Source organism: Heliconius melpomene, chromosome 13 (assembly GCF_056956725.1).
Source record: "Heliconius melpomene rosina isolate 202511_hmr_F chromosome 13, ASM5695672v1, whole genome shotgun sequence".
NCBI lineage: Eukaryota > Metazoa > Arthropoda > Insecta > Lepidoptera > Nymphalidae > Heliconius > Heliconius melpomene.
In genome coordinates this window covers 14303157-14327733 of record NC_140401.1, presented here as the reverse complement: position 1 = coordinate 14327733, position 24577 = coordinate 14303157, and the positions used below count along the sequence as shown (strand labels likewise).

The 24577-nt window shown below is 32.0% G+C and overlaps 1 protein-coding gene across 2 annotated transcripts in view; it reads left to right on the top strand.

Moving 5' to 3' along the window:
• LOC146533068 (xibalbin-1-like) overlaps positions 1 to 24577 on the top strand; it is a 39135-nt gene that overhangs the window by 12430 nt on the left and 2128 nt on the right. For both annotated transcript variants that reach the window (XM_085196608.1, XM_085196607.1), the window contains exon 2: positions 23801 to 23912. In XM_085196608.1, the coding sequence (XP_085052734.1) occupies positions 23828 to 23912 (85 nt within the window). In that variant the 5' untranslated portion in view covers positions 23801 to 23827. The remainder of the gene's footprint in view (positions 1 to 23800; positions 23913 to 24577) is intronic.

The window sequence follows — 24577 nt, the reverse complement described above, 5'->3', positions numbered from 1 at the left end:
CTGTCTTATGTCTTAACACAGAGATCTCTCTACCTACCCTGCTGTGTGCGGGATACAGCGTGAAGCAGATTTTTTTCTATATTATATAATACATTATTATACATGTTACACATAAATTGATGTGATATACACCCGTATACCTAGTGTAATGCACTTTATTATCCACATGACTAAAGGTCTAATTGACATTGACAGAATCCTATTGTATTCTGTGAAAGCTCTATGAAACATGGATTTCATTTAATTTGTTAGCTGAATGCATTGTTGCTAACAATACTAACCACACTGCCTGTTCCACCGTCCAAATTCAATATTTCACTCAATTTACTGAAAATACTAGTATGGCTATATGAATAATATTCTGTCTCAGCTTTAATATGTTAATTTATTATAGATTTATACGAAATCAGTAATAAAAGAAACAAAATCTGACTTTTGAAAGTTTTTCAAAACTGAAACTTAAATTAAAATGTAGAAAAATTACTTGACGGTAAAGAAAATTAAAATCAATATACGAAAATGTAGTGAAATATCCATTTACTTCACAAATGACGGAGAAATCGATGGAAATACCAACATAAAAAATATAGGTAGGCGTCAGTCATATAACCTCTTCGTTTTGAAATTCGTCAAACTTATTCTAATAAAAACATGGACATAATAAAATGATAATATCATATCTAATAATAGAATAAAATTGTGGGAAACAGCGAGTGTCACTTATCTTGTGGCCTTCACAAATCATATTCTGTTTATAGGTCGAAGGAAAATCGACGGGTGATTCGATCGATCGGTAAGATAAGGTTTATTATCCTTTATGACCACCCTTTTAGATAGTAAAAGCTTTCGATAAAGCTCTACCGAAACCAATTATGATGAGCCAACTTGTTTTTTTATATTATAATTGAATTGAAATAGGTTTCATGCAGGAAAAAGAATATTTTTTCCTCATTCGGCACTGTAATTTAAAAGGCATATGGTTATTCCTTTTGGTATGCAAAAGGACTTTTATTGCGCAATAAAACTTTTATAACGGTCCCTAAATTGTATATAGGCTGATTTTTGTTCTGGGAAATTTCTTTGGACAATTTATATGCACATATTTTTACTATATTGAAATTGTCTCGAAATATACATGTAATATAATGTATCATTGACTCGTTATTATTTTAATTAATGACACTGTCGCGGAAATATCCGGATGACTAACCGTTTTTAATTAGTATTTCAATTTTATTTTAAGGCACTAGAAAGAAAATTTCAAAGAGAAATTCATCAATAATTTATAATAATAATAATTATTATTATTGTTTTTATAGGCAATTTTAATTTTGTTATATTACTTTTCTAAATTTGCTTAAAATATTTTAATATATTGCTATAATGTTGGCAAATTAGTTGTAAAATAAGCATTTTTACGAAATAAATAATATATAGGTAGTTTCGATTTTTTATTTATATTGGTAGCAATGAAACAAAAATTGAACTTGAAAACTTAAAAAAAAATAAGAATCAATAGAATAAAAAAGTCTATATGTTCTTTTTTTCTTTGCTATATGAGAAGAGAAATGCTATATGAGGTATTTGAACTCAAAATTCATAATGAAACATTCGCTTCCGAATTTCTTCAACCAACTTCTTGTTTTACGATACGATCCGAAATGAGACATTCCTTGCATTCTTCCATTTCACGTTTGTTCGAGTTAATAAATTTTAAAGCCGGGAACGTTATACTTGTACAACTTTCCGATTTTGATTTTATTTTAAAAGCGGTTATAAAAAACATATATTACTTTTGTATTTAGCTAATACTTATATTTTTTAAATCTGTTGCTTTGCACTACGGTGTCACAACGGCGTCTAAATACTAATTTTACTATGTTTATCCAGTACATAGCAGGATAGGCAGAGTAAATGTATAGTTAAGACACTCCGATGCCCATTTTCCGTTAAATTCCAGAAGCATTGCGTGTAGAGTGGCGGAACTTAAAGCTGCACTTTGTCCCGACACCAGAGTGAAGAGAAGTATCTATGAAAACATTAAATACATATTTCATTACCTCAAGTGGATATCGAACCCACAATCTGTTGCGTAAATAAATAAATTATAAAATATATGATCTATCACGAAGCTATCATAAATCTATCCACATAAGTCTATATTTATGTGAAACTAACGATCTATTTATTAATGATGTCGATAAAATTATATTGAAAGTATAGGGTCAAGGTTACTGAAGTTAAAATATAAATAACTGAAAACTAACTTTAATAGTAAAAAATTTTCATGTTAAAGTTTAAGTATATTTTATAATGGCATGTTCTTCATTACCGCTTGAAGATACTGCGTTTATAACATTTACGGGTGCGTAACTTAACAACGACGTACGACGAAACAACTATGTTATAACTATAAATGATTTTTAGGGTTCCGTATTAATGAAGGTTCTAATGAACCGTGATAGTTAGACAGTTGAAATTTTCACAGATAAGGCTGGCAGATTCATGAAAACAAAAATCAATTAATTATAAATAATAATTTTTATCACTTTCTTCTCTCTTTATTTTTCTTCTATCTCTTTATTTTTATGGAAAAAGACAGATAACACTCCATGTCCTATTAGTAAAGAAATAAAATTCTGAGAAGGTAGAATTCTTAGAAGGTAAATTTAGATTCAGCAAATCATTCAATCAGTATTTTTTGTTGATACAGACTCTTTTTATTTAAATACTGTAAATATTGACAACTTCGAGTGTTAGGTCCTATTAATTTTGTAATGTTCAATTTTGAACTTTACGTTTATGTATTAAGGTATATTTTACATATGTTAATGAGCGAGCACATTTTTACTTACTCCTCTAACGAGATTTCCTTTGAATCTTTTTCGACGTTAGCAAAATAAAGCGTTAAATGTTGTTAACTGTTCTTTTTAAAAATCCATGGAAGGAAAGTTTCTTTATTTTATATTAACTGTATTAATTTAGATAGATTTTTTATTTACATTTTACAGATGTGGTAACAAGCCAAAGCGCGGCGTTGAGTTCCACCACTCGAAACGCAATGTCTCAATAATTGGGCAGAAAGTGGAAAACGGAGTGTTTAAGACTAGTTTTTCTCTGCTTACTAAGAAATACGTTAAATTGGGTTTAATTAACTCACAATATAAGAAAATCTGATAATATTTCTTTATTAAAACGAAATAATAGAACAATAAGCTTAGTTCAAAGCTACAAGTCAGTAATTAAGGCAAACAATGTTCCGCCGTTATTAAACGTCAAACACCACGTCCACTTTGATGGAACACGAGTACGGATTAATTGAATATCTTATCATAATTCTATAGAAGGGAAAGGATTGCTTTTAATTTTTTGTAGTAGATTCAATTTTAAAACGATCGATCGATTTTATTTTTTATGGCTTTACGCTGTATTCCTCACATAGCAGAGGGAACCTGGAACCTAGTGTTAAGTCACGAAGAAGCTGATATGTATATATATAGTTTTAAATACTTCTCAAGTCTACATCGTTTAGACTTATTTGACAAACTCGAGCAAAATGGATAGTTTTTTTTATTAATACGTTCTTTACACAGTGTAATTAATACATGAATTCCATATGACGAATCACTTAGTCTTTAAATTAATAAAATGAAATAATGGCAACATCAAACAACAATAAAGCATTGTCAACAATTCACAGGCTCAGTGCCTATTTATATTTGACTGTGTGGAAAATCAGAATGACCCTTTTTACGCTCCGTAAGTAATGGAATTTTAATCACGAATATTTGCAAATATTATTAGAAATTTCTACAATTTAATAACGGAATATTATTAAAAATAAACACATCGCCATCATGGTACAGTGGGGCAGTAAAAATGTGGTTGTTGCACGTTCAATTTTATTTTCATTTTCCGTTCTGGAACGGAATGCCTCAAATTATCGCAGAAACTATAGAATTATAAGAATATTAATAAAATTTAAAAGCACGTTCTATAAATGAGGCCTTCGTGGCGCAGTGGTACAAGGGTGTGACTATAACGTGAGTTCGATCCCCACTCGAGGCAGTGAAATATTTATTTACTTTTATATTTCCATTTCTTCGCTTTGGTGTCGAGGCAAAGGCTCAACACGCAATCCCCCCAGAATCCGGCAGAAAGTGGGAAACAGAATGTCTTAACTCCAGTCTATAGTCTTAACTCTAGGTTCCCTCTGCCTACCCTGCTGTGTGGTGGATACATACTGAAGCTGAAAAAAAAAGTTAATAATTGACATGCCTATCCATTACAGTTCAAAAGACTTTGTGATAAACTGGTGAAAAATTCTTAGACCTATTAGGTTTGATAAGGTACATTAGGGTACCCTTAAAAGTAAAGTATAATAAATCACAATCTAAATTTCAGTACGATTTATACATTTTTACTCAACTTAAAGCTTCCTCGAATTAAGCTCGGCAAGTACTTTAACAACTTTAATAGTCTATTAAGCTTAGGAAGGTCAAATGTTATTTCGAATTTATTATGGAAGTATCCTAAACTTTCGTTGGAACGAGATTATGATTTATAATATTATAGAAAGTTTTGAAAAACACTGCCTTCTATTTAGTAATAAGCAAAATTCTCAATTCTTATTAAATATTTTATGGTCAAATAATTTTACAATATGATCAATCGTTAACCGAGCAATCATCGATATGATCAAAATTAGTAGGTTATTTTAACGAAATAGCAACCAGTTCATTGTGTGATTGATTTCACGAAATTATCGAGTCCACGATATAACCACGAATAACCACGATATAACCATGATATACAGGGTGTCCCAGGAGTCAACGATAAAACGAAACCAGGTGATAGACCAAGCCGTGACAGTTATTAGAAAAATATTTAAAAAAATCTTTGTCGTGTATTTTTCATATTATATTGATTTTAAAAAATATCGCAAAAACCGACACCCTGTGATGGTTTTTCAAGTCCCATGACTACAAATATTACTCTTTCTTCATTTTCTTTTCTGTAATGTAATCATGAGTAACCCTTCTGTGAATTACAGTTTAAGATTTAAACATACCTGCATCAGTTTTCAATAAAATGTGGTGTTTTTGCCAAACATTAAATTCAAAATATTTACTACACCCAACTTTAACCGACTGTACTATAAAAAAAATGTACTACACTGTTTTTGCAAGTAACTTTAAAAGTTGGCGCATTTAATCTGGATTCCGAAATGGTACGACACTTGCTGGATTACTTCTTTGTTGAAGAGAGAAAAATCGAAATACACGATAATCGGGATGACGTTCAGCTTTTTGGTATCTTTTCCGATACATTCTAGCTGCAGCATTTGCGTTACATAACCATTATCCATGAATGAAATACATATTGGCAACGTGTCAAACACCGAGTATATGGCCTGCGAGAGCCCGGACTCGAGCACTGTTCTTATAAGTCCTGGGCCAGCCCCTAAGTCGGATAAGCGATGCCTGATAAGGGCTAAGTGTTTAGTTTAGGGAGGTCACTGGTGTGGTCTGTGATCGCATGATACCGTCCAAACTCTTATCCGTCTTATAGAGATCGTGATCGATGCCTCCAGACTCGTGCATGACGGATCCAAGGTACCTGAACTTTTCCAACTTAGGGGATAAGTCGGATAAGCGATGCCTGATAAGGGCTAAGTGTTTAGTTTAGGGAGGTCACTGGTGTGGTCTGTGATCGCATGATACCGTCCAAACTCTTATCCGTCTTATAGAGATCGTGATCGATGCCTCCAGACTCGTGCATGACGGATCCAAGGTACCTGAACTTTTCCAACTTAGGGGATGACCCAGGACTTATAAGAACAGTGCTCGAGTCCGGGGTCTCGCAGGCGATATACTCGGTCTTTGACACATTGCCAATATGCATTTCATTCATGGAGAATGGTTATGTAACGCAAATGCTGCAGCTAGAATGTATCGGAAAAGATACCAAAACGTTGAACGTCATCCCGATTATCGTGTATTTCGATTTTTCTCTCTTCAACAAAGAAGTAATCCAGCAAGTGTCGTACCATTTCGGAATCCAGATTAAATGCGCCAACTTTTAAAGTTACTTGCAAAAACAGTGTAGTACATTTTTTTTATAGTACAGTCGGTTAAAGTTGGGTGTAGTAAATATTTTGAATTTAATGTTTGGCAAAAACACCACATTTTATTGAAAACTGATGCAGGTATGTTTAAATCTTAAACTGTAATTCACAGAAGGGTTACTCATGATTACATTACAGAAAAGAAAATGAAGAAAGAGTAATATTTGTAGTCATGGGACTTGAAAAACCATCACAGGGTGTCGGTTTTTGCGATATTTTTTAAAATCAATATAATATGAAAAATACCCGACAAAGATTTTTTTTTATATTTTTCTAATAACTGTCACGACTTGGTCTATCACCTGGTTTCGTTTTATCGTTGACTCCTGGGACACCCTGTATATATTTAAAATACAACCTGTCTTATAAATTGCCTGCACTCATGTGTTGTCACGTGCTACGTGGAAACATAGGACAGTTTTATGAATATTTCATCTGGCAAGTACAATGTGAATTTAGAATGACAAAGCACAGAGTTGTTTCGCTTTTCAGGTTCTAAAGGCAGGTAATTCTGAAGTTTTCAGTCGTATCTATTAAATATATGTATATATTATTGTATATATTATAATGTCGAGTAACGTTAAGTTTAGTTGGTTAAAAGCGTAGCTGTTTGTAGTAGTTATTATTTTAAACTAGCGACCCTATTGCGGCTTCGCCCGCTTTTACTACTGGATTATTCATATAAAGTATGTTTGCAAAGCACTTAAGATAATGTGAAAATTAATTAAACCCTAATGCAACCCGCATTTTCGTAGTTTCTATAAGGATTTTCCAATTGTATGACACAGCAAGGATTTTTTAGTAGGTCCCGTAATTTTAAATCTGTGCTACTAATCTTTTCAAGTACTTATTAAAATATATTTAAATTACTATTTTTAGATAGTTAAATGACATTAAATAATACATTCAACTCGAATTATCCAATACGTGCAAACGCATCTAAATCTTCGTTGCTATAAAGGCAGGCGGGTTTTTTTTTCGAGCTTGTGGTTAATGCTGAAGAGGGTATTCTGTCCCTGATGAAAAGCAAGCACTACGTGGGTGCCTGTGACCAAAACTAAATAGAATGCATCGGCCGGGAATTGAACCCGGGCTGCCCGCGTGGCAGGCGAGCATTCTACCACTGAACCACCGATGCGTGTAAGGCAGGCGGGCGCGGCGGACTCGCTTGTATAAGCATAACGTCGCGAGGCGCGTTTCGCAAGGACTTTTTGATATTGTAACAACTTCTAAAGTACTTATTAAAATGAAAAACAGAAAAGACAGTTTTGATCTTCATTAAATGGCCAACGTAACTAATATACTTATTTATATGCTGAGAGTAAGGGATAAGTGAAACTTGACTCGATGTAGTTGATGTGTGAACGGCGTGATGTGTCAATAATTAAATGCGTTTTTCTCTAAAACTATTCGCAATTTCGAAATAGTTTAAAAAGAATATTTTATCTTCGTTTAACGTAGAAATTTAATAAAGTATTTTAAAGGATAAGGATTAATACCATTATGGAAAAATATCCCTCACAATAAAAAATATATTGAAATTACAATTTTTAGACAGAAATATGATCACTACACGTTATTCTTAAAAGATACGAATATGCTCTCGCGGACTTTTTTGTAGATCTTATTAAGAGGAACAATACTCCAGTACATTTTTTTCATGTAGTATTTACCATTAAAGCAGCGCATGCGCCAAAGTGTCTCAGCGGGTAGGACTTTATACATATTTATCTTCCACATATACACAGTGATCAGTTACATTTCTATTATATACAGGGTCGACGACAGATCAACGATTGTCTGTTATATAAAATAATACGTTCAAATTCGATATTTTAATACTTTAAATATTTAAAAGAAGGCACCTAGCCACCTAAATGCAAAGTATTTAAAGAAGTAGGTAAAGCTACTAGTAATCTAGCCAATAAAATATTGAATTTTCATAAAGAAAAAAGAAGCATACAAAAAGAATAACGAAAAAAATCTTAACATTAAATTAATATGTTATTTGTACATACATATCTTCAAAATACAAGCATATCACGTTCCGGAATTTACAGTTAATTAGATAAACACGCGTATATTGGCTGTAATTAATGAAATTCCACAAGTCGCGCGTCATTCATGTGAAATAGCTACATAATATGTAATTATTACATTGTCTTTAACATCTATATGAGGCTTTATTGATTCCAATCGTGACTGTAAACGTGACAGGTTGTGGGTTCGATTTTCACTCGAGGAAGTGAAATATTTAATATTTTCGTACGTAACGCAACATTTCGTTTAACCCGTTACGCAGTGCCTCCAAAATTCACCGGAAAATGGAGAACGGAGTGTCATAAATCCAAGTTGCTGCCTAGCCTGCATTGCGTGGGTTACAGCCTGAAACTAAAAAAAATGCTTTATCAGCTTTACGCTTCTTCCTATATGACAGGGTGGGTAAAGAAGCCTAATGTCAAGAGTCAATCCCTTACGAAGCTTTATTAATACAAAATATATTATTTTTTAGTTCTAAATTTAAAAATTATTTCAGTCTATGATAAGAAATACCTCAGAACCCTAGCGTAGGAGATACTTTTTATAACACAGAATATTTTTATACAGAAAAGTTTATTCTTGCTTAGAACCTGGGCATTAGTTTTATAAGTTCACGATTATTATTAACTATAAGAAAGTAAATATAGTAACTATTGACTACTATTAATAATAGTAGTCAATTGAGAGACGCGGGTATATCAAAATTTTAAAGAAAATACAAGAATGAATAAAAATTATTTCAGTACAGAATTTAAAATAACTGTTAAAACAAATAATAAGCTTTTAACTATAGCTCGGCAGAAACTACGCTGTTCAAGTCAAGTTGTACTATAAAACTTAAAAGCTCCCCCACTTAATACACAATGTCTCTAATATCGGCAAAAAGTAGAGAATGGAGTGTCTTAACACTAGGTTCTCTCTGGCTGCGCTGCCTCGAGTTTTTATTAAATATTTTGGAAGGCAAAAGTAATATATGTACCTACTCTCTTATCACAATTCCATACTTTCTCCCGAAAAGTGAATATAACGAAAACAAAATCTAATAATACTATATTTTATTAACCTTTTATAGAAGCGTAACAAATATTATAATACGATCCAAGTCGTTCCAGCGGAAAAATCGAGTTAGGTTTGTTATCATAAAGGACGTTATATGAGAAAATATGTAGTGATGGTATGTCGTTTATCCAGTAAATGTTGTGTACGTTTATTAAACTCGTAGTAAGCAACCAGTTTGCCTTTTTTTACTTATTTTACTACAAATATAAATCTTTCCTACCTTTATTTTTACTAAAATCATCATCAAAGAAAAGATTTACTAAGGCGTATATCAAAATTATAGAAATCATAGATATTCTTCCTCCTGAAATAAAATCTAGCATAACTACAGTCTCCAATCCAGCAATCTCCTAACGATCTAAGGCATAGTCAGTTAAACATTCTCTAGCACTGTAATATACGAGTAATGAAACTGAAATGGAGACGAACTGGACTGGTCCATTTCAAGAGCGGGGCAAAGGAGTCTTGGACGACGACCTCTAGCCCAAAATAGGTATTTAAATAAAAGAATATTCCTCTTAATATCTAAAAATATATTTACTAGTTAAATAGTACGTTCTCAATAACAATATCATCTACATACAACCATCCATAAATTATGATTGTAAAAACACAAAAGACAGAGTAAGTAACTGTAAGAGGATTAATTAGGGGCTCAACCAAATTGACGGTAGCTATATATTTTGTTTCCTCTTGTAAGAACGCGGGACAACTTAAGCTTACACAAGTAAGACCTTTCCAATACAAATAAAGGAAAATTCGCATGTAAATGCATAATTCATTATGGTGGAAACAATCTTCATGTTTAATTAACGAATGTATTTATTTATAGTTCTTTTTTAATTCACTCTGTTCTCTGCGACTACTCCGTTAGGGATACACTAGACTAAATTAGATTTTTTATTTTAGAAAAATCTTCACTTTCACTACAAGATTGGCCAAGCGCCTCAGGTTTGACCAAAGTTCCGTTTCCCACTTTCCGCCGAATTCTGGAGGCATTGCGTTCTGAGTGGCGGAACTGAACGCCACGCTTTGCAACACCAGAGCGAAGAAATGAAAATATAAAAATAAATAAATATTTCACTTTCTTGATTAGGGATCGAATCTACAACCGTCGCGTTACAGTCACACACTTGTACCGCTGCGCCATGACAGCCTCGATATTCTCATATTTCGATGGAACGTAAAAAGCGAAGTGGTTTGACACTCTCTGCCTACCCTGCAACATAATAAAGTATAAACCTTAAAAAAATCACATCAGTCTTAATAATTATTTAATTATTAAAAAGAGACGTTTCCAAATGGATTTTGTTATTTTCCTCCCAAATTTTAATCGGCTCATAATTATTTTACGTCCTCCACTGCTAATTTTAATTACCGTAAAACGAAAAGTCAATTAACTGTGTAACGTCATTTACTAAATTTAGAATTTCTAATTCTTCCGGTTAAATAAAATGTTAATTGGGTTTAAGGACATCTTTGAATTATGTATTTATAATGGCAATATTAGGGAGTATAGTGGATTAATAAGAGAAGAATTTCCCAAAGTTTCTACTAGAACATAAAATAACGCGAACAAAAAGTCTCGTATAAATATATAATATTTTTTTAGCTTTATGCTACATTCTGCACACAGTAAGGTAGGCAGAGAGAACCCAGTTATTAAGACACTCCGGTCTCACTCTTCGCGGATACATTGCAGTGGAGGAACTCAACGCCGCGACTTGCGACTTGCTCGTCACCAGAGCGAAGAAACGAAAATATTAAATATTTTATTTCTGAGTGAGAATCGAACCCACAACCTTTCGCATTTACAGTTAAACTTGTGTATAAAACAAATGTAAAAATAAATACTGAAACAAATAAAAAGATGGAACTTACGATCCTGAATAGATCTATAATTTGACTTAGTTTCCGGTTGATGCCCGTCGGTTGATGGCTTCTGTCGTGGAATGCGAAATGAACCCATAAGGGTTTGACATAAGTCAAAGCTTTGAAGCTATTTGTACATTTTCATAAGAATTTTACTTCTTTGTTATTTTGTAAAGAAATTAAAATTATTAATTAATTATTATTAGGCAGAAAGATATTAATAGTAAATTGGACAGCATGTATGTATATTTTTTTCTCTATCAAGATAATCTGTTAAAACACTCCGTTCGCCATTATATATAGGCTTATATAAAAATACTGTTTTATAATCGTAACACATATACACATACTTAAACAAGAATCATACACTTAAAACAACTATACAAGTAATATATCATTTTAGACACATTATATCTAAAAACCCAGCTACTACCCAAGGGATGCTGTATACGAGATAAGGAAAAATCTGGCCTTTATTTGTTGTGAAAAGTAACATTTTATATATTTTTCCTTTAGGTTTTCTATGAGGGTATTTACATAATTCCGTTAATATTTAGAACTTTTGGTGTTATATTTGGTATACGATAGGTATAATATGTAACATTAAAATTCAAAAACATAATTTTCATGTTAAGCTGAAATATTTTTTTAATTGTAGTTCATTTCATGTTAAATTAAACTTTTGTACTTGAAGTTGTACTTCCCTGTATGGGTCATACATTTAAACATCACATATCACCAATTTTAAATGAATATTTAAAATAATTGATCCATCAATCTGTCATCCATTAATTTTATTCTTGACATCTACATAATGCCAATTTTACGGAAGGGTTGTTTACCGTAGCGTCGATTGGGGGTAGCTTATAATAAAATGGTAATTTTGATTGAGATTAAATTTTTAAACTCTTTTGATTTTGGCCAACGATTAATTTGTTAGATAAAATTTTGTAATTACTTTTTTTAATATCATTTTGACGCCGCCGTTGCGAAGTTACAACGTGGCTTATATAACACGATGGTTGTAAATTTTAATAATACTAGAAGTAAATATTTATATTTGAAATGTTTTAGTTAGATTTCGTTAAGCCTTGATATTAGGTTTAGGTTTAGGAAACCGAATATCGACACTTTACTATACTTCATATAACAGTCCATAGTCAGAAGTAGACTCTACCTAAAAAAATAGTTTCATTCATAAGAAAATAGGGAACGGAGTCTCTTAACACTAGGTTCCCTCTACCTACCCTGCTGTGTACAGAATACTCCGTGAAGCTGATTTTTATATGTGTATAAATCGCCAAAACCAAAGATCACAACCGAAAGACTTTTGAACTTTGTATTTTTTTTGACTTTTGAATTGTGTAGAAATACCCCAAAAAACAAAAGAAAATTCATCGCTAAGCGAAAATTGACGACGAGTACTTATAAGAGTTATCTATATATATAAAATCGAAAGGTCACTCACTCATCACGAAATCCCAGAAACTACATATTCTAGGAATCTGAAATTTTGTATAGGAGTTACTTATAGGACGTAGGTGCTCGCTAAGACGGGAATTTGTAATATTCGACTTCTAAGGGGTTGTTTTTGGGGTTGAAAGTTTGTATGAAACTTCGTTACTAATGACATTTGTCTTTGTCATTCGTTACTAAATGCTAGGAGTCTCAAATTTTGCATAGACGTCACTAGGACGCAACCATGGAGACAGAAATTAATAATAATATAGTTCACGCGGGTGCAACCGCGAGCGGGCCGCTAGTATAACATATTTTTGTCTTCAAAACCTATACGGTTTATATTTATGGTACATTTTTTGACAAAATACGTTGACTGTCACAATGTCATTACCGAGAACATGTTCACTGTTTCCCTTCCTCTAATACGATTTCGCAGGAACGCGTTTTTCGTCTAGTGATAATTTGGTATTCACGGTGTTTGACTGACATTTTTTACGTTAAAGTCCCAAACGTCGCATTTACTGGAGTGTAAAGGCAATGAGTGTGGATTCGTTTCCAATGTGAGGGAATGATTTATTTTCATTTCTTCGCTCTAGTAAAAAGAATAAACGTAGTGTTGAGTTCCACTACTTAACAGACATGTAGAAAATTAGGGGAAAACTTGGGAACGAAGTGTTAATTGTACATTGTACGTAGACACTACGTAAAGAACTTCAAATTACTTTAATTTATAAGTCTTTTGAAATAATTATACAATCAATTTAATTAAACAACAACCGCTATTTGATAAATTTCATACAAATAAAGATATCTTTTGTAAGCTTCCCGTCATCTCGGTATCAAAGAGTCCTCGACAAGCTTCCGCACTCCATTCAGAGTACACACAATTTATTTTTGGACATGAACACAGAAATCGTTTATTCTCTCGCAATTACTTTCAACTGTGTCTTTTTTTACGACGATTTCTTTTTAATTAAAGACGTCCTTCTATAATATAAAATGGTTTTTGAAACTTTTGCCTATGTATTATTGTTTAGATTATTTTTTTTATATAGCAAAATAAATGTTGTGTAGAACTAATTTTCAACATATTGTTTACTTTAAATATAAAAATTATTATAATTTTCACTGAAATCCATTCGTTTTCGTCCAGATATTTTTACTTTAACTGTAAGGCGTAAGAGCAAACACTAAAAATAACCACTTATATGCTCTTTATTTTCGTATACATATAAATATTTTCTATTTTAATTAAACACACTGACACTTAGTCCGTACATTTTTTCTCATTGTAAATGTATTTTCTTTTTTATCTGCTACTTCTAGATTTAGAAATAGACAATTATCACTAAGTGCTTAACTTCAGATATTTGGTTTGCTTTTTTTGATATTTTAATACTTACTACACTAATACTACTTTCAAGATAATGTAATACATCTCTTCTATTCTATAATTATAATATATACAATATTAATTCCACTTTACTTTTAAAGGGGTCTTAATAGCAATCGACCAGATGCAAACAACCCTCAATCAGTTTGCAAATGATCACATGCTGTGAGCCGTGAAATAGGTCTTACGAGGGAATCATCACACCGACTGGCTCTAATTACCCTTAATGAGTGAGATTTGTTATAGATTGAAGATATTTTATAATAATATATTTTATAAATATGTGAATTATTTAAGGCGGTCGTGGCGTAGTGGCAGAGGGTTTAAGTGTAAACACGACAGTAGTAAGTGCAATCATTAACCGGGGGTGATTATATTAAAATATTTTCGTTTTATCTATCGAAGTATGCTCTAATATATACAACGTAAAAAGTTTCACTATTAAATCCGCAATATCAAAAAAATGAGTAATGTGGGAGATACGTGAAAATAAGAAATATAATTTTAACAACAAATCTGATACTAACAAAAAAATGGCAATTTTACAAGCAGTTTGTGTAGTAGAATACATATTGCTATCAATTTGCTTCTTAATATTATACAGTAGTATTGTGAAAGTTGACCCACAAAGAAGCCATTGCCGCATATTATTTGAAAAAGTAAGGCCCCTTCTTGGAGTTCTGCCAAAAACAACTACACAGGAACGAATGGACCAAATGTTGTCGCGTCTACATTCTCAATATAAGAAAAAGGTTAGATCAATAGTTTGATTACGTAGAAATCCGTAGATTTTTTATTACATATTTTAAGAGTCGAACCATAGCAAGGAATCGATTTTTAATTTAATAGCAAAATATATAAAACGCATGAATAGCATGTATCTTAATCAAAAGTGTTAAAAAAGACGTGAGTATACTCATATACTAATATATTTCTTTTTTAGAAGAAAACGTTCAAGTCTAAAAAATGTACGTTGAATCTTTTGTGAATTTCTTAATAATCTTAATGAAATGAAAAAAAAAAGTAAATATATTACAAGTTACTTCAGATATTATAAACTAAATCTACTTAGTCTACACAAAGTTTTGACTAAAATCATCTTCAATTTGCACATTTAATATGTATTTATATTATATTATAATATAATATTATATATTATATTTTGTATGTATTTATCTTTTTAAACTAATTCATTTCACCCAGTTATTATGAAAAGACCTGGGTTGAAAAAAAATCCTTATTTGGCTTCCCTTCTGAGGTACCTAATAACTTCTAAGCATTGCTGTTCCAAACTGACATCGCCGTTTAAGAGCCTATTATAATATACCTCTGGCTATTCATTACCCGAGAGACTGACTTTATATTATATCCACTTTATGTCTAACTAATTTCACTACATATACATTTATTTTGTTTTAATGACCCAATGGGATAGACCCAAATTTCTATAAAGATAAATGTAATAAAATATGATAACAACTTAAGTGATAAGAAAAATAAATATAAAAACTAAAATGAATATTAATATAAAAGTTTAAAAAAAAAGTGAACAATGTTATTATTATAATCGATAGATGTATCATTCTGTGCCTGCAGGGCCACAGTTACCTCGAGCCCTTACTTCTAGAATGTATAAATTTATAAAAATATGTAAGTTATTTTCTTTCACCAAATTTTTTCTCCTCAGGTTAAAGCCAAAGCTAAAAAGATAAAGAGTAGAATTAAATTTTTACTTGTGAGTCATATTTCTCTCCTACTTTAATATAACTATGTAAACACTTTAATATATTAAAAGTTCTTGTAATCTGTTATAAGTACCGCGTACATTAGACCAGCAACTTCTTGGATTATTTGTCCAAACGCTCTTGCCAACTTCGTATATGTTTACGTCTTGCCATATCAAAACTTTGATATGGCAGTTACAGCTTTAGTTGTTACCTATGGGTATATAGAAAGACTTAACTAAAATTTCGCTACTCATATATATATATATTTATTTATTTAGGTTGCCGCTCGATACTGCATATAGCAGGGTGGGCAGAGAAAACCTAGTGTTATGACGCTCCGTTCTTCATTTCCCGCCTAATTTTCAAGACATTACGTTTTGAATGCTCGAACGAAAATATTTTGTAAGAGTAACATATTGCTGAAAAAAATATCTAGGTGGAGCTTATTTCGATACAATTGCCTATTTATTTATTTTTTAATTTGATACAATTTATTTCCAATATTTAAAACAAATATTTTCTAGTAATGAAATAATCTTCACATTGTATTTCAACGCTGCAATGTTCAATACATGTACTCTTATCCTATCCAGTATTAGTGTCAGTGCTTACTGACACCACCAGCTTTACGTATCGGATCTGTCAGTGAATGGAACCGGATCCAGAACCAATTTAGAATATATCACGTTTCGAGACTGACACGCTCGTGTGTTGTTTCAAGGCAGCATCAATAAGTGTTGGTGTCAATTGCTTTTTTTAATTTAACTACAGCAATGTGATATTTATAGGGATTTTATTGCTTCGTAGTCTTTGTACACAAGTACACCTCTTACAAGAGGACTGTAAGTTGCATAATAGCTTTTCTCGATAAATGGACTATCCAATACAAGAAAAAAACTATTCAAGCCAGTAAGAACAGGTGCACAAGGAGGAGAAGGAGGTAGAGTGCAACTGTAAACTCAATAGGTTGTGGGTGACAGGGGAAGGAGTGTTTTAACACTAGGTTCCCAGGATATCTTCGCTTACCCCTCTATATTTATGAGATACCACGTGAAGCTAAAAAAAGGAAAACATTGATTATAGAGATTATTATTTGAGATTAGCGCTTTATTATTCAGCTTTATAATATTACTGTAAATAATTAATAGGTACTTACCAAAATGACTTAAATAGAAAGTACGGCTCTCAACACGCAGTACTCTTATTCGGGTGGAAAGCGGAGAAGAAAGTGTCTTGATATTACGTTTTCTCTTTCTAATGAACTAACCCAAATTATATTTAAGCTACAATACTGACTTAAATAAATGATATTAATTAAAATAACACATTCACATTTTAAGGCTAACCTAAACCGATACATTTAAATGTTAATTTTCTATTAAATAATTTAGATCGAAATCCGCTAAACAAACGTTAAATATACAATATACCATCTAAAATATAAAAGATTTATTCCAAGGAAAAAAATCTTTTGTAGTTTAAGGCTTCGTTTTTCGGTCCCCATTATAATTTTTCATTAACGGTTCATTGTTTTCACAAGAATTCCTATTTCTTTGTCATTTTGGTAGTATTTTCCTTTAAATTTACAAAGTATGTAAACTGAGACCGTAGATGTTTATTTTAAGTAATATTTAATTACATAGCTTTAAAACAGAGGTTATCGTGGCGCAGAGTGTGACTGCAAGCGCGATGGTTATGGGTTCGATCCTCACTCGAGGGCTTGATTATATTAAAATTGTTTCATTTAGTTAGTCGAAACGAAATGTTGGACGTTGGCGTTGAACGAGTGGCGTGTCGGTAACAGAGTGCCTCAACACCAGGTGTCCTCTGTATATCCTGCTATGCGGAAAAAAGCGTTAAACAATTTTTTAGCTTCAAAATAAAAGAGGCCAAACGACAACAATATTCGTATACGATAACGAATGATGACCCTAAAAGGCACGTAATGCTTGCGATTTCTTAGGAACAGAGTACCCTCTTCCACACTCAGTGTCGATGTAAAAGCCAGTAGGGCTAACAGCATTAACCTCACGTTCGAATGAAATAACAAAAGGATATACCACGTTTATATATACTTATACTACAAATATTTTAACAAAAGAACTGTCCGTACGTACATGAATGTATCGACATTCGTATAATGAAACAATATAACTAAAATAAAATCAATCAAATAGATGAAGCGTAAAAAGGAGACGGTTTGTTTTCTCTATTGACGATCTATTTACTTTGATGAATGGCGGATAGAGGAAAACTCATTATATACTCGTACAGTAAAAGTATTTTAGGATTAACTTCTAATACGGACTAACCCGCGATTTAGGTTGAATAAATAATACCTCACTCCTAAGTAAAGCTACATTTCCGGTCTTCTCTATGATTATATCGCTAGTTGTGGGTTCAATTCCCACTTAGGGAATGAATAAACTTCAGAAAATCGTTACTGAAATTGGATTGGCGTTTCAAGCAATAAAATATTGGTATATTAATTTGCGGTAGTTCCAGATAGTTATTTACACTAGCTGGGTGAGAGATAATAGCGTTAGCCATTATGAATTTCGCGCTGAAATAACTGCCTAACTTCAATATTAGGTTAGATAAGTCTGTCTAAAGTAAAATAGCATATCATAAATATCTTGTTTTTTTTTTTACTCACACTGTATCCCAGTAGGTAGACGGAGCTTAATATTAAGACACTCCACACCCCACTCTCCGCACAATTCTAGAGGAATTATGTGTTGAGTGGTGGAACTTAACGCCGCGCTCTGCAACGAAATAAATGGCCAATGTTTTGTTAATGTATTTTATTACTTACAACTATAGACTTTTTCAGAAAAAAGGGTTTTTTTAATGAACTTCGCCTCTTCGTCTCGAAATCTAGGTTCAGAGCATCTTAGCATTAAGTTTTCTCTGCTTAAAAGATAAAACTAAAAAATATATAGAACCTTTTATTCCAATTAAGAATTATTTTCATATCTTTACTTATATATGTACGTACGAGTACATATAACATATTAATTAAACATGTCATAGAATATTTTGAGTGTAATGTCAACGCGATACTAACAACTCAAACAGAACAACTTAGACGTCGACAATAGGAGGCGTGTGTTTGAGCTTACACTAAAACTTCGTTAATTCTAACTCAAATACAACAAACCCTTTGCATTTAACTTTGGATTAAATATAGTAGTTTATAACTAACTATTGTTTAATTAACGCATGTGGTGCGTTTGTTCATAGTTAATATACAATATAAAATCGACAATATAATAATATTTAGTTTAAATCAGCTTCACGCTTCAAGGTAAGTAGAGGGAACCTAGTGTTAAGACACTCCGCTTCCTATTTCCTTCCGAATTCTGAAGGCATTGCGTCGACACCAGAGTGAATAAATTTGAATATGTAATTATTTCATTTCCTGGAGTGGGAATTGAACCTACAACCAGTCGCGTTTACGTATCTTAATAGTTAGGATATAGTTTAGAAAATTTAAAAAGACGCTTGTCTACGAAAAGTGCTACGACTGCTACAGAAAGTGCTCGAAGCTATTAATTATACGAGTCTATGCTCGAGCCTTAACGAAACTTGAATTCTACCATCTAACACGCAATAGTATGAAAATAATTCGAAAAATGGAGAACGGAGTATATTAACATTAGGTGGCACAGGGGCACAACGTGCGACTGTAAACGCGAAATATTGTGGTTCCCACTCGAGGAAATTAAATGTGAAACTAAAACAGAATATATTAGAATATCCAATTTATAACACTTTTATTCGACCACCTTGTTTTCACTTGTATCACAGAATATATTTGCAATGGTAAAAAAAAATTCTCATGAATACTATAAAAAAAATATAATGCCTTTAAAAGTGTTGAAAAAATATACAAGACAAATTAATTTTACAGTATCGCTTGTTGCGAACATGTTTTCTAATTTGACAAGTGTTAAGTTGGAGCAAAATTAATTTATATCCGTCCCAATCGAGTTGTAGCTCAGTGACCGATCGTTCACTGTTTGAATTTTCAATTTATTATGGAAATTGGAAATATTGGGGTGGATCCCACTTAATATACTTGCCGAATCGTGGTTTAGCAGAATATGAATTTAATATTACGTACGTGGTTTATTGAGGCCAGTCGTGGCGCAAAATGGCACATAGTATGACTGTAAAACCGACTGGTTGTAGGTTCTATCCCCACTCGAGGAGATGAAATATTTATTTAAATTTATATTTCCATATTTCGATCTGGTATCGAGGCAAAGGCGCAGCGTTGAGTTCTGCCACTCAACACGCAATGCCCAGAATTCAGAAGAGTGGGGAACGTAGTGGATTATACATATATTATTAACTGCACGCACTTTCAGCTTACGCAGAAGAAAATTACTGTTCTCTTCTCCCTTAGCTCTTAACAAAATTCCAACAGCCAAAGAGCATTAACAAAAACATCTATTTAACCAAAAAACGACGTGGCTATCCCCAGGAATGGTCCTATTCAAATAAAAATATATATTTTCCATATACATATATATTGTATGTATATCTTTAACAACTTAATTTGTACCGATGAGAGTACCTCTTATTAAGTTCTCTCGAAGACGGTATTCCACCGCAGTCCTTTAAATAAGTTTGATTGCTTAAACGCTTGAAGTGATGCAGAGCAAGATGTTGGGAAATTTAAACACCAAATTAACTCGGTGATTCAAAACTTATAACTTAAATCACAAGTTTACTAAGTTTCTGTTTAGTTTTTTTGGTTACTTTATTAGGTAAACTGTTTGGTTTTTTTATTTTTAAATGATTTAGTGAGTTTTTGTTTTAATTATATTTAAATCTTAAAATATGATAACTGCACAGGCCAGGTGGAAAGAACCAATTGTGGGAGCTCACTTGGTCCTTTCCGACTATTTATTGGTGGAAATACAAGTATGCTGTTTTACTGTTGCGAGTTAAACGTAGTCATTAATAGGCCGCGGTGGAAACCAGCCCAGTTGTCAATATCTCTGTCATACCACCAAATTACTTCAGGACAGAACTTCAATATAACTTGTAGTTACATTTCGCGTTTAACATATACAATATACGTTAACTAAATTCCGAGTTGTGACCGACAGAGCAAAACTTTACCGTCCACCGCAAGTCTAGTCGGTGTGAATGCAATAATCAAGATCTACTTGTATAGAGTAGTTTGATTAGTTGAAGCTTTTATAAGATCAATTATAAGGAAATTCTGTATAAAATTTTATTTTTCGGATTCTTTCTGTACCTTAATAGAATTATATTATTATTCACTAGTTTGTCTGTATATCGATCTGTCAAGAATCCTTTTTTAAATATTTTCTAGAGAGAGAAAGAGAGTCTATTTGTAGGTAGGTACACATAGATATTTTGGTTTTTGCTATCATTACAAAAAATATAATCAATTATAATAAAAAAGTATAAAAAAAATTTTAAGTTACAACGGTTTTATATTGCAGATAAATGTACTAAAAGCTAAAAAATAATTTCATAGAAATTATGATTACTAAAATTTAATCGTGGGGCACGTCCAATATCTACAATTGAAAGACATAGCGTGAGACTTCACCCACCTAGTGGTAAGTAGCAAGTGTCCCCACGATTTTATTTTAGTAATCATAATTTCTATGAAATTATTTTTTAGCTTTTAGTACATTTATCTGCAATATAAAACCGTTTAACTTAAAATTTTTTTTATACTTTTTTATTTTGAAGTTTTTAGTTTTTATTTCTCATGCTATTCAATTCGTTGAAATGAGGCTCGATGTCTCATTATTGCAAGGTTAATGGAGAATGTTACGAACGACCCCCCCAGAGGTCCAATAGAGGGACAAGGCTATGTACAACAAGATGTGCCTGAATCTTGAGGGGAAAACGCTAACGACATATCATTTTTATCCACCTAGTGCCATACAGTTCTCGGCGCGCTTTTACCTTTTACCTTGGGTGGTACCCCTAGCGACGTATCATTTTTAGGCACCCTATAGCCACACAGTCCTCGACAGGATACCAGATCTTGACTTAGGTGGGAGATTCATATTGTAATTGTATTTTTTATTGTATAGTATACTGTATTATACTTACCAAGCCCTTTATTTTGATACCCATATTGATGGGATTGAAAACTACATTATCCGCCATTTTGTAGCAGTGGCCATCTTTGATTTTGATTTTGTATAGTGCACTGAATTCTACTTGACAAGCCCTTTCATTTGATACCCATATTGATGGGATCGAAAAAACTAACTTGTCCGCCATCTTGTAGCGGCGGCCATCTTGGATTTTGATTTTGTATAGTCCACTGAATTCTGCTTGACAAGCCCTTTCATTTGATACCCGTATTGATAGGATTGAAAAAAACTAACTTGTCCGCCATCTTATAGTGGCGGCCATCTTGGATTTTGATTTTGTATAGTCCACTGAATTCTACTTGACAAGCCCTTTCATTTGATATCCATATTGATGGGATTGAAAAAAACTAAGTTGTCCGCCATCTTGTAGCGGCGGCCATCTTGGATTCACAATAATATTGAATATGGATAATTGTATTGTCACCAGAATCAAAAACGTATACCAAATTTCAGATCAATCGGTTAACGGGAAGAGGGTTAAATTTCAATTACTAAATTTGACCCAAACAAACAAACAAACGGGGTGAGCTAAATAAAACCGTTTAATAATAAAAACTAACAACTAATAATTAACACAATTTGATATTAAATCTATAAAACTAACTAATTAACACAATTTGATATTAAATCTATATATATAAAATCGAAAGGTCACTCAGTCATCACGAAATCTCAGAAACTACAAGTGCTAGAAATCTCAAATTTTGCATAGGAGTTACATATAAGATGGTGCTCGCTAAGACGGGAATTTGCAATATTCGATTTGTAAGGGGTTGTTTTTGGGGTCGAAAGTTTGTATGAAACTTCATTACTACAAATGCTAGGAGTCTCAAATTTTGCATAGACATCACTAGGACGTAGTTAGTAGTTCGTTAATCTCAGTGAACTGAAAAAAAATCAATGAACTATAAAGGCTTTGTACTACTCATATAGTCCATGATTGAGAGTACAGTTAACCTGTTGATGTGTGAAAGTAATACAAATGATGCGAATTTAATAAGGCTAATGAAAATATGAATAATTGGTACACAGTAATAGCACGGCTTTGTATACTTTCTATTTTATGTACATTTATTTACATTCAATTTTGTTAAATGTATCACCTATTGATAAATGGTTCCAAATAGTATATCATTAAAAATACAAGTAAAGCTTAGCTTCTCTTTTAAAGTAAATTGATACACTTTCCATCAAAGGTGTAACATTACAAGAGGCGCGCTCGCGGTCCGATAATGAATTTTGAAAAAGCTTAGGCTTATAATCCACACTGCCTTAACTTTTTCATCAAAATTATTAATTAAGCCTATTCTTTTTCATTTCATTCTTTCACATTTCATCTCCTACAATTAAATTTAATTTGAGAATTATCTATTAAGTTAAAGGGATTCATATTATTAAAGTAATAGACAAAAAAATATTATTATTTACACTTTAGCAAACTAAAAGACGACGATCTATATAATAATACAGTCAATTGTGATACGTTAAATATACAATTAATTATATAATAAGAAATATATATCTAAATAATGTACCTCTAGAAAATATATCATGAAAATACCAACACAGAACTATTCAACAGGACATGATAACCTCCATATTAGGTAAGTAAATTTAGTTTTAAGAATAACTTACGTATTGCCCAATCATCAGTTTCAAAAAGTATCTTAGAAAACTTATAAAATTTTGATGTAGTGAAAACGGAACTCGCACTATGTTACAATATCATATATATATATATCATAAATTATATTTATGCTTATAGAATGTAAGATACAAATATTGTAGATTTTTAATGCCGATTAATATATGCCAAATTTGCCATATGAACTTGATATTAGGACACTTCCGTTCCCATTAAGATTCTTCCGTTCCCCACTTCCCACAGAATTTTTAAGGCATTGTGTATTGAGTGGCTTAACTCACCGCGGTTCTCTGCTAATAAATATATAATGTTATTCAACAGGCAAGCAGCGGTTGGCGGGTGGGCAGGATGCCGCGCGCCAGCGCTCTCTTGCTGGCGCTAGCGGCTATACTGCTTGCGAACCAGTACTCATACGCCTCGTATATTGATCCAGGTTTGTATATGTTTATTTTATATTTATTGATAATATTTTAAAACAAAAAAATGTTGCTATTACTTTGTACTGGCGGTGCTCAAAGCTATCAAGAAATCTTATGGATTCAGGTTTTAATTTATATCAGTAATTATAATTTTTATAAACACTATTTATAAAATGTATTTTAAATCGTTCATTATTTTAAATTATTATATAAATAATAAGTACTTACCCAACAAAATTTAAATTAGACACTATGTATCGAAAACTCAGTGAATAAACAGCATTCACTCAATCAGAAACATATGTATTTGCTATGAATTTCGGTGAAAACAATACATTATTATATCACAATAGCGTAAGAGATATATTTTAATAATAATACTTCATTTTCAAATTATATCAGAAGTGAATAATACAATTGTATAATATAAACTTTCGTGATCCGCTTTCATTCCATTGCATTGTATTGAAAAAATAATTAACGACTAAAAGTAAATGAATATATTGTTATTTTACGTTTCCATGAATGTAACTTACTAAATAAATATAATACGTTATATTTTATTTCTACTAGTCGTCACCCGCTATTATGTTTGCGTGGATTTTTTCAGGTTACCTTAGGAATTTCAAGAAATTCTTATCTTAATACATTCCTCACAATAATCAAGGAACTTATATGC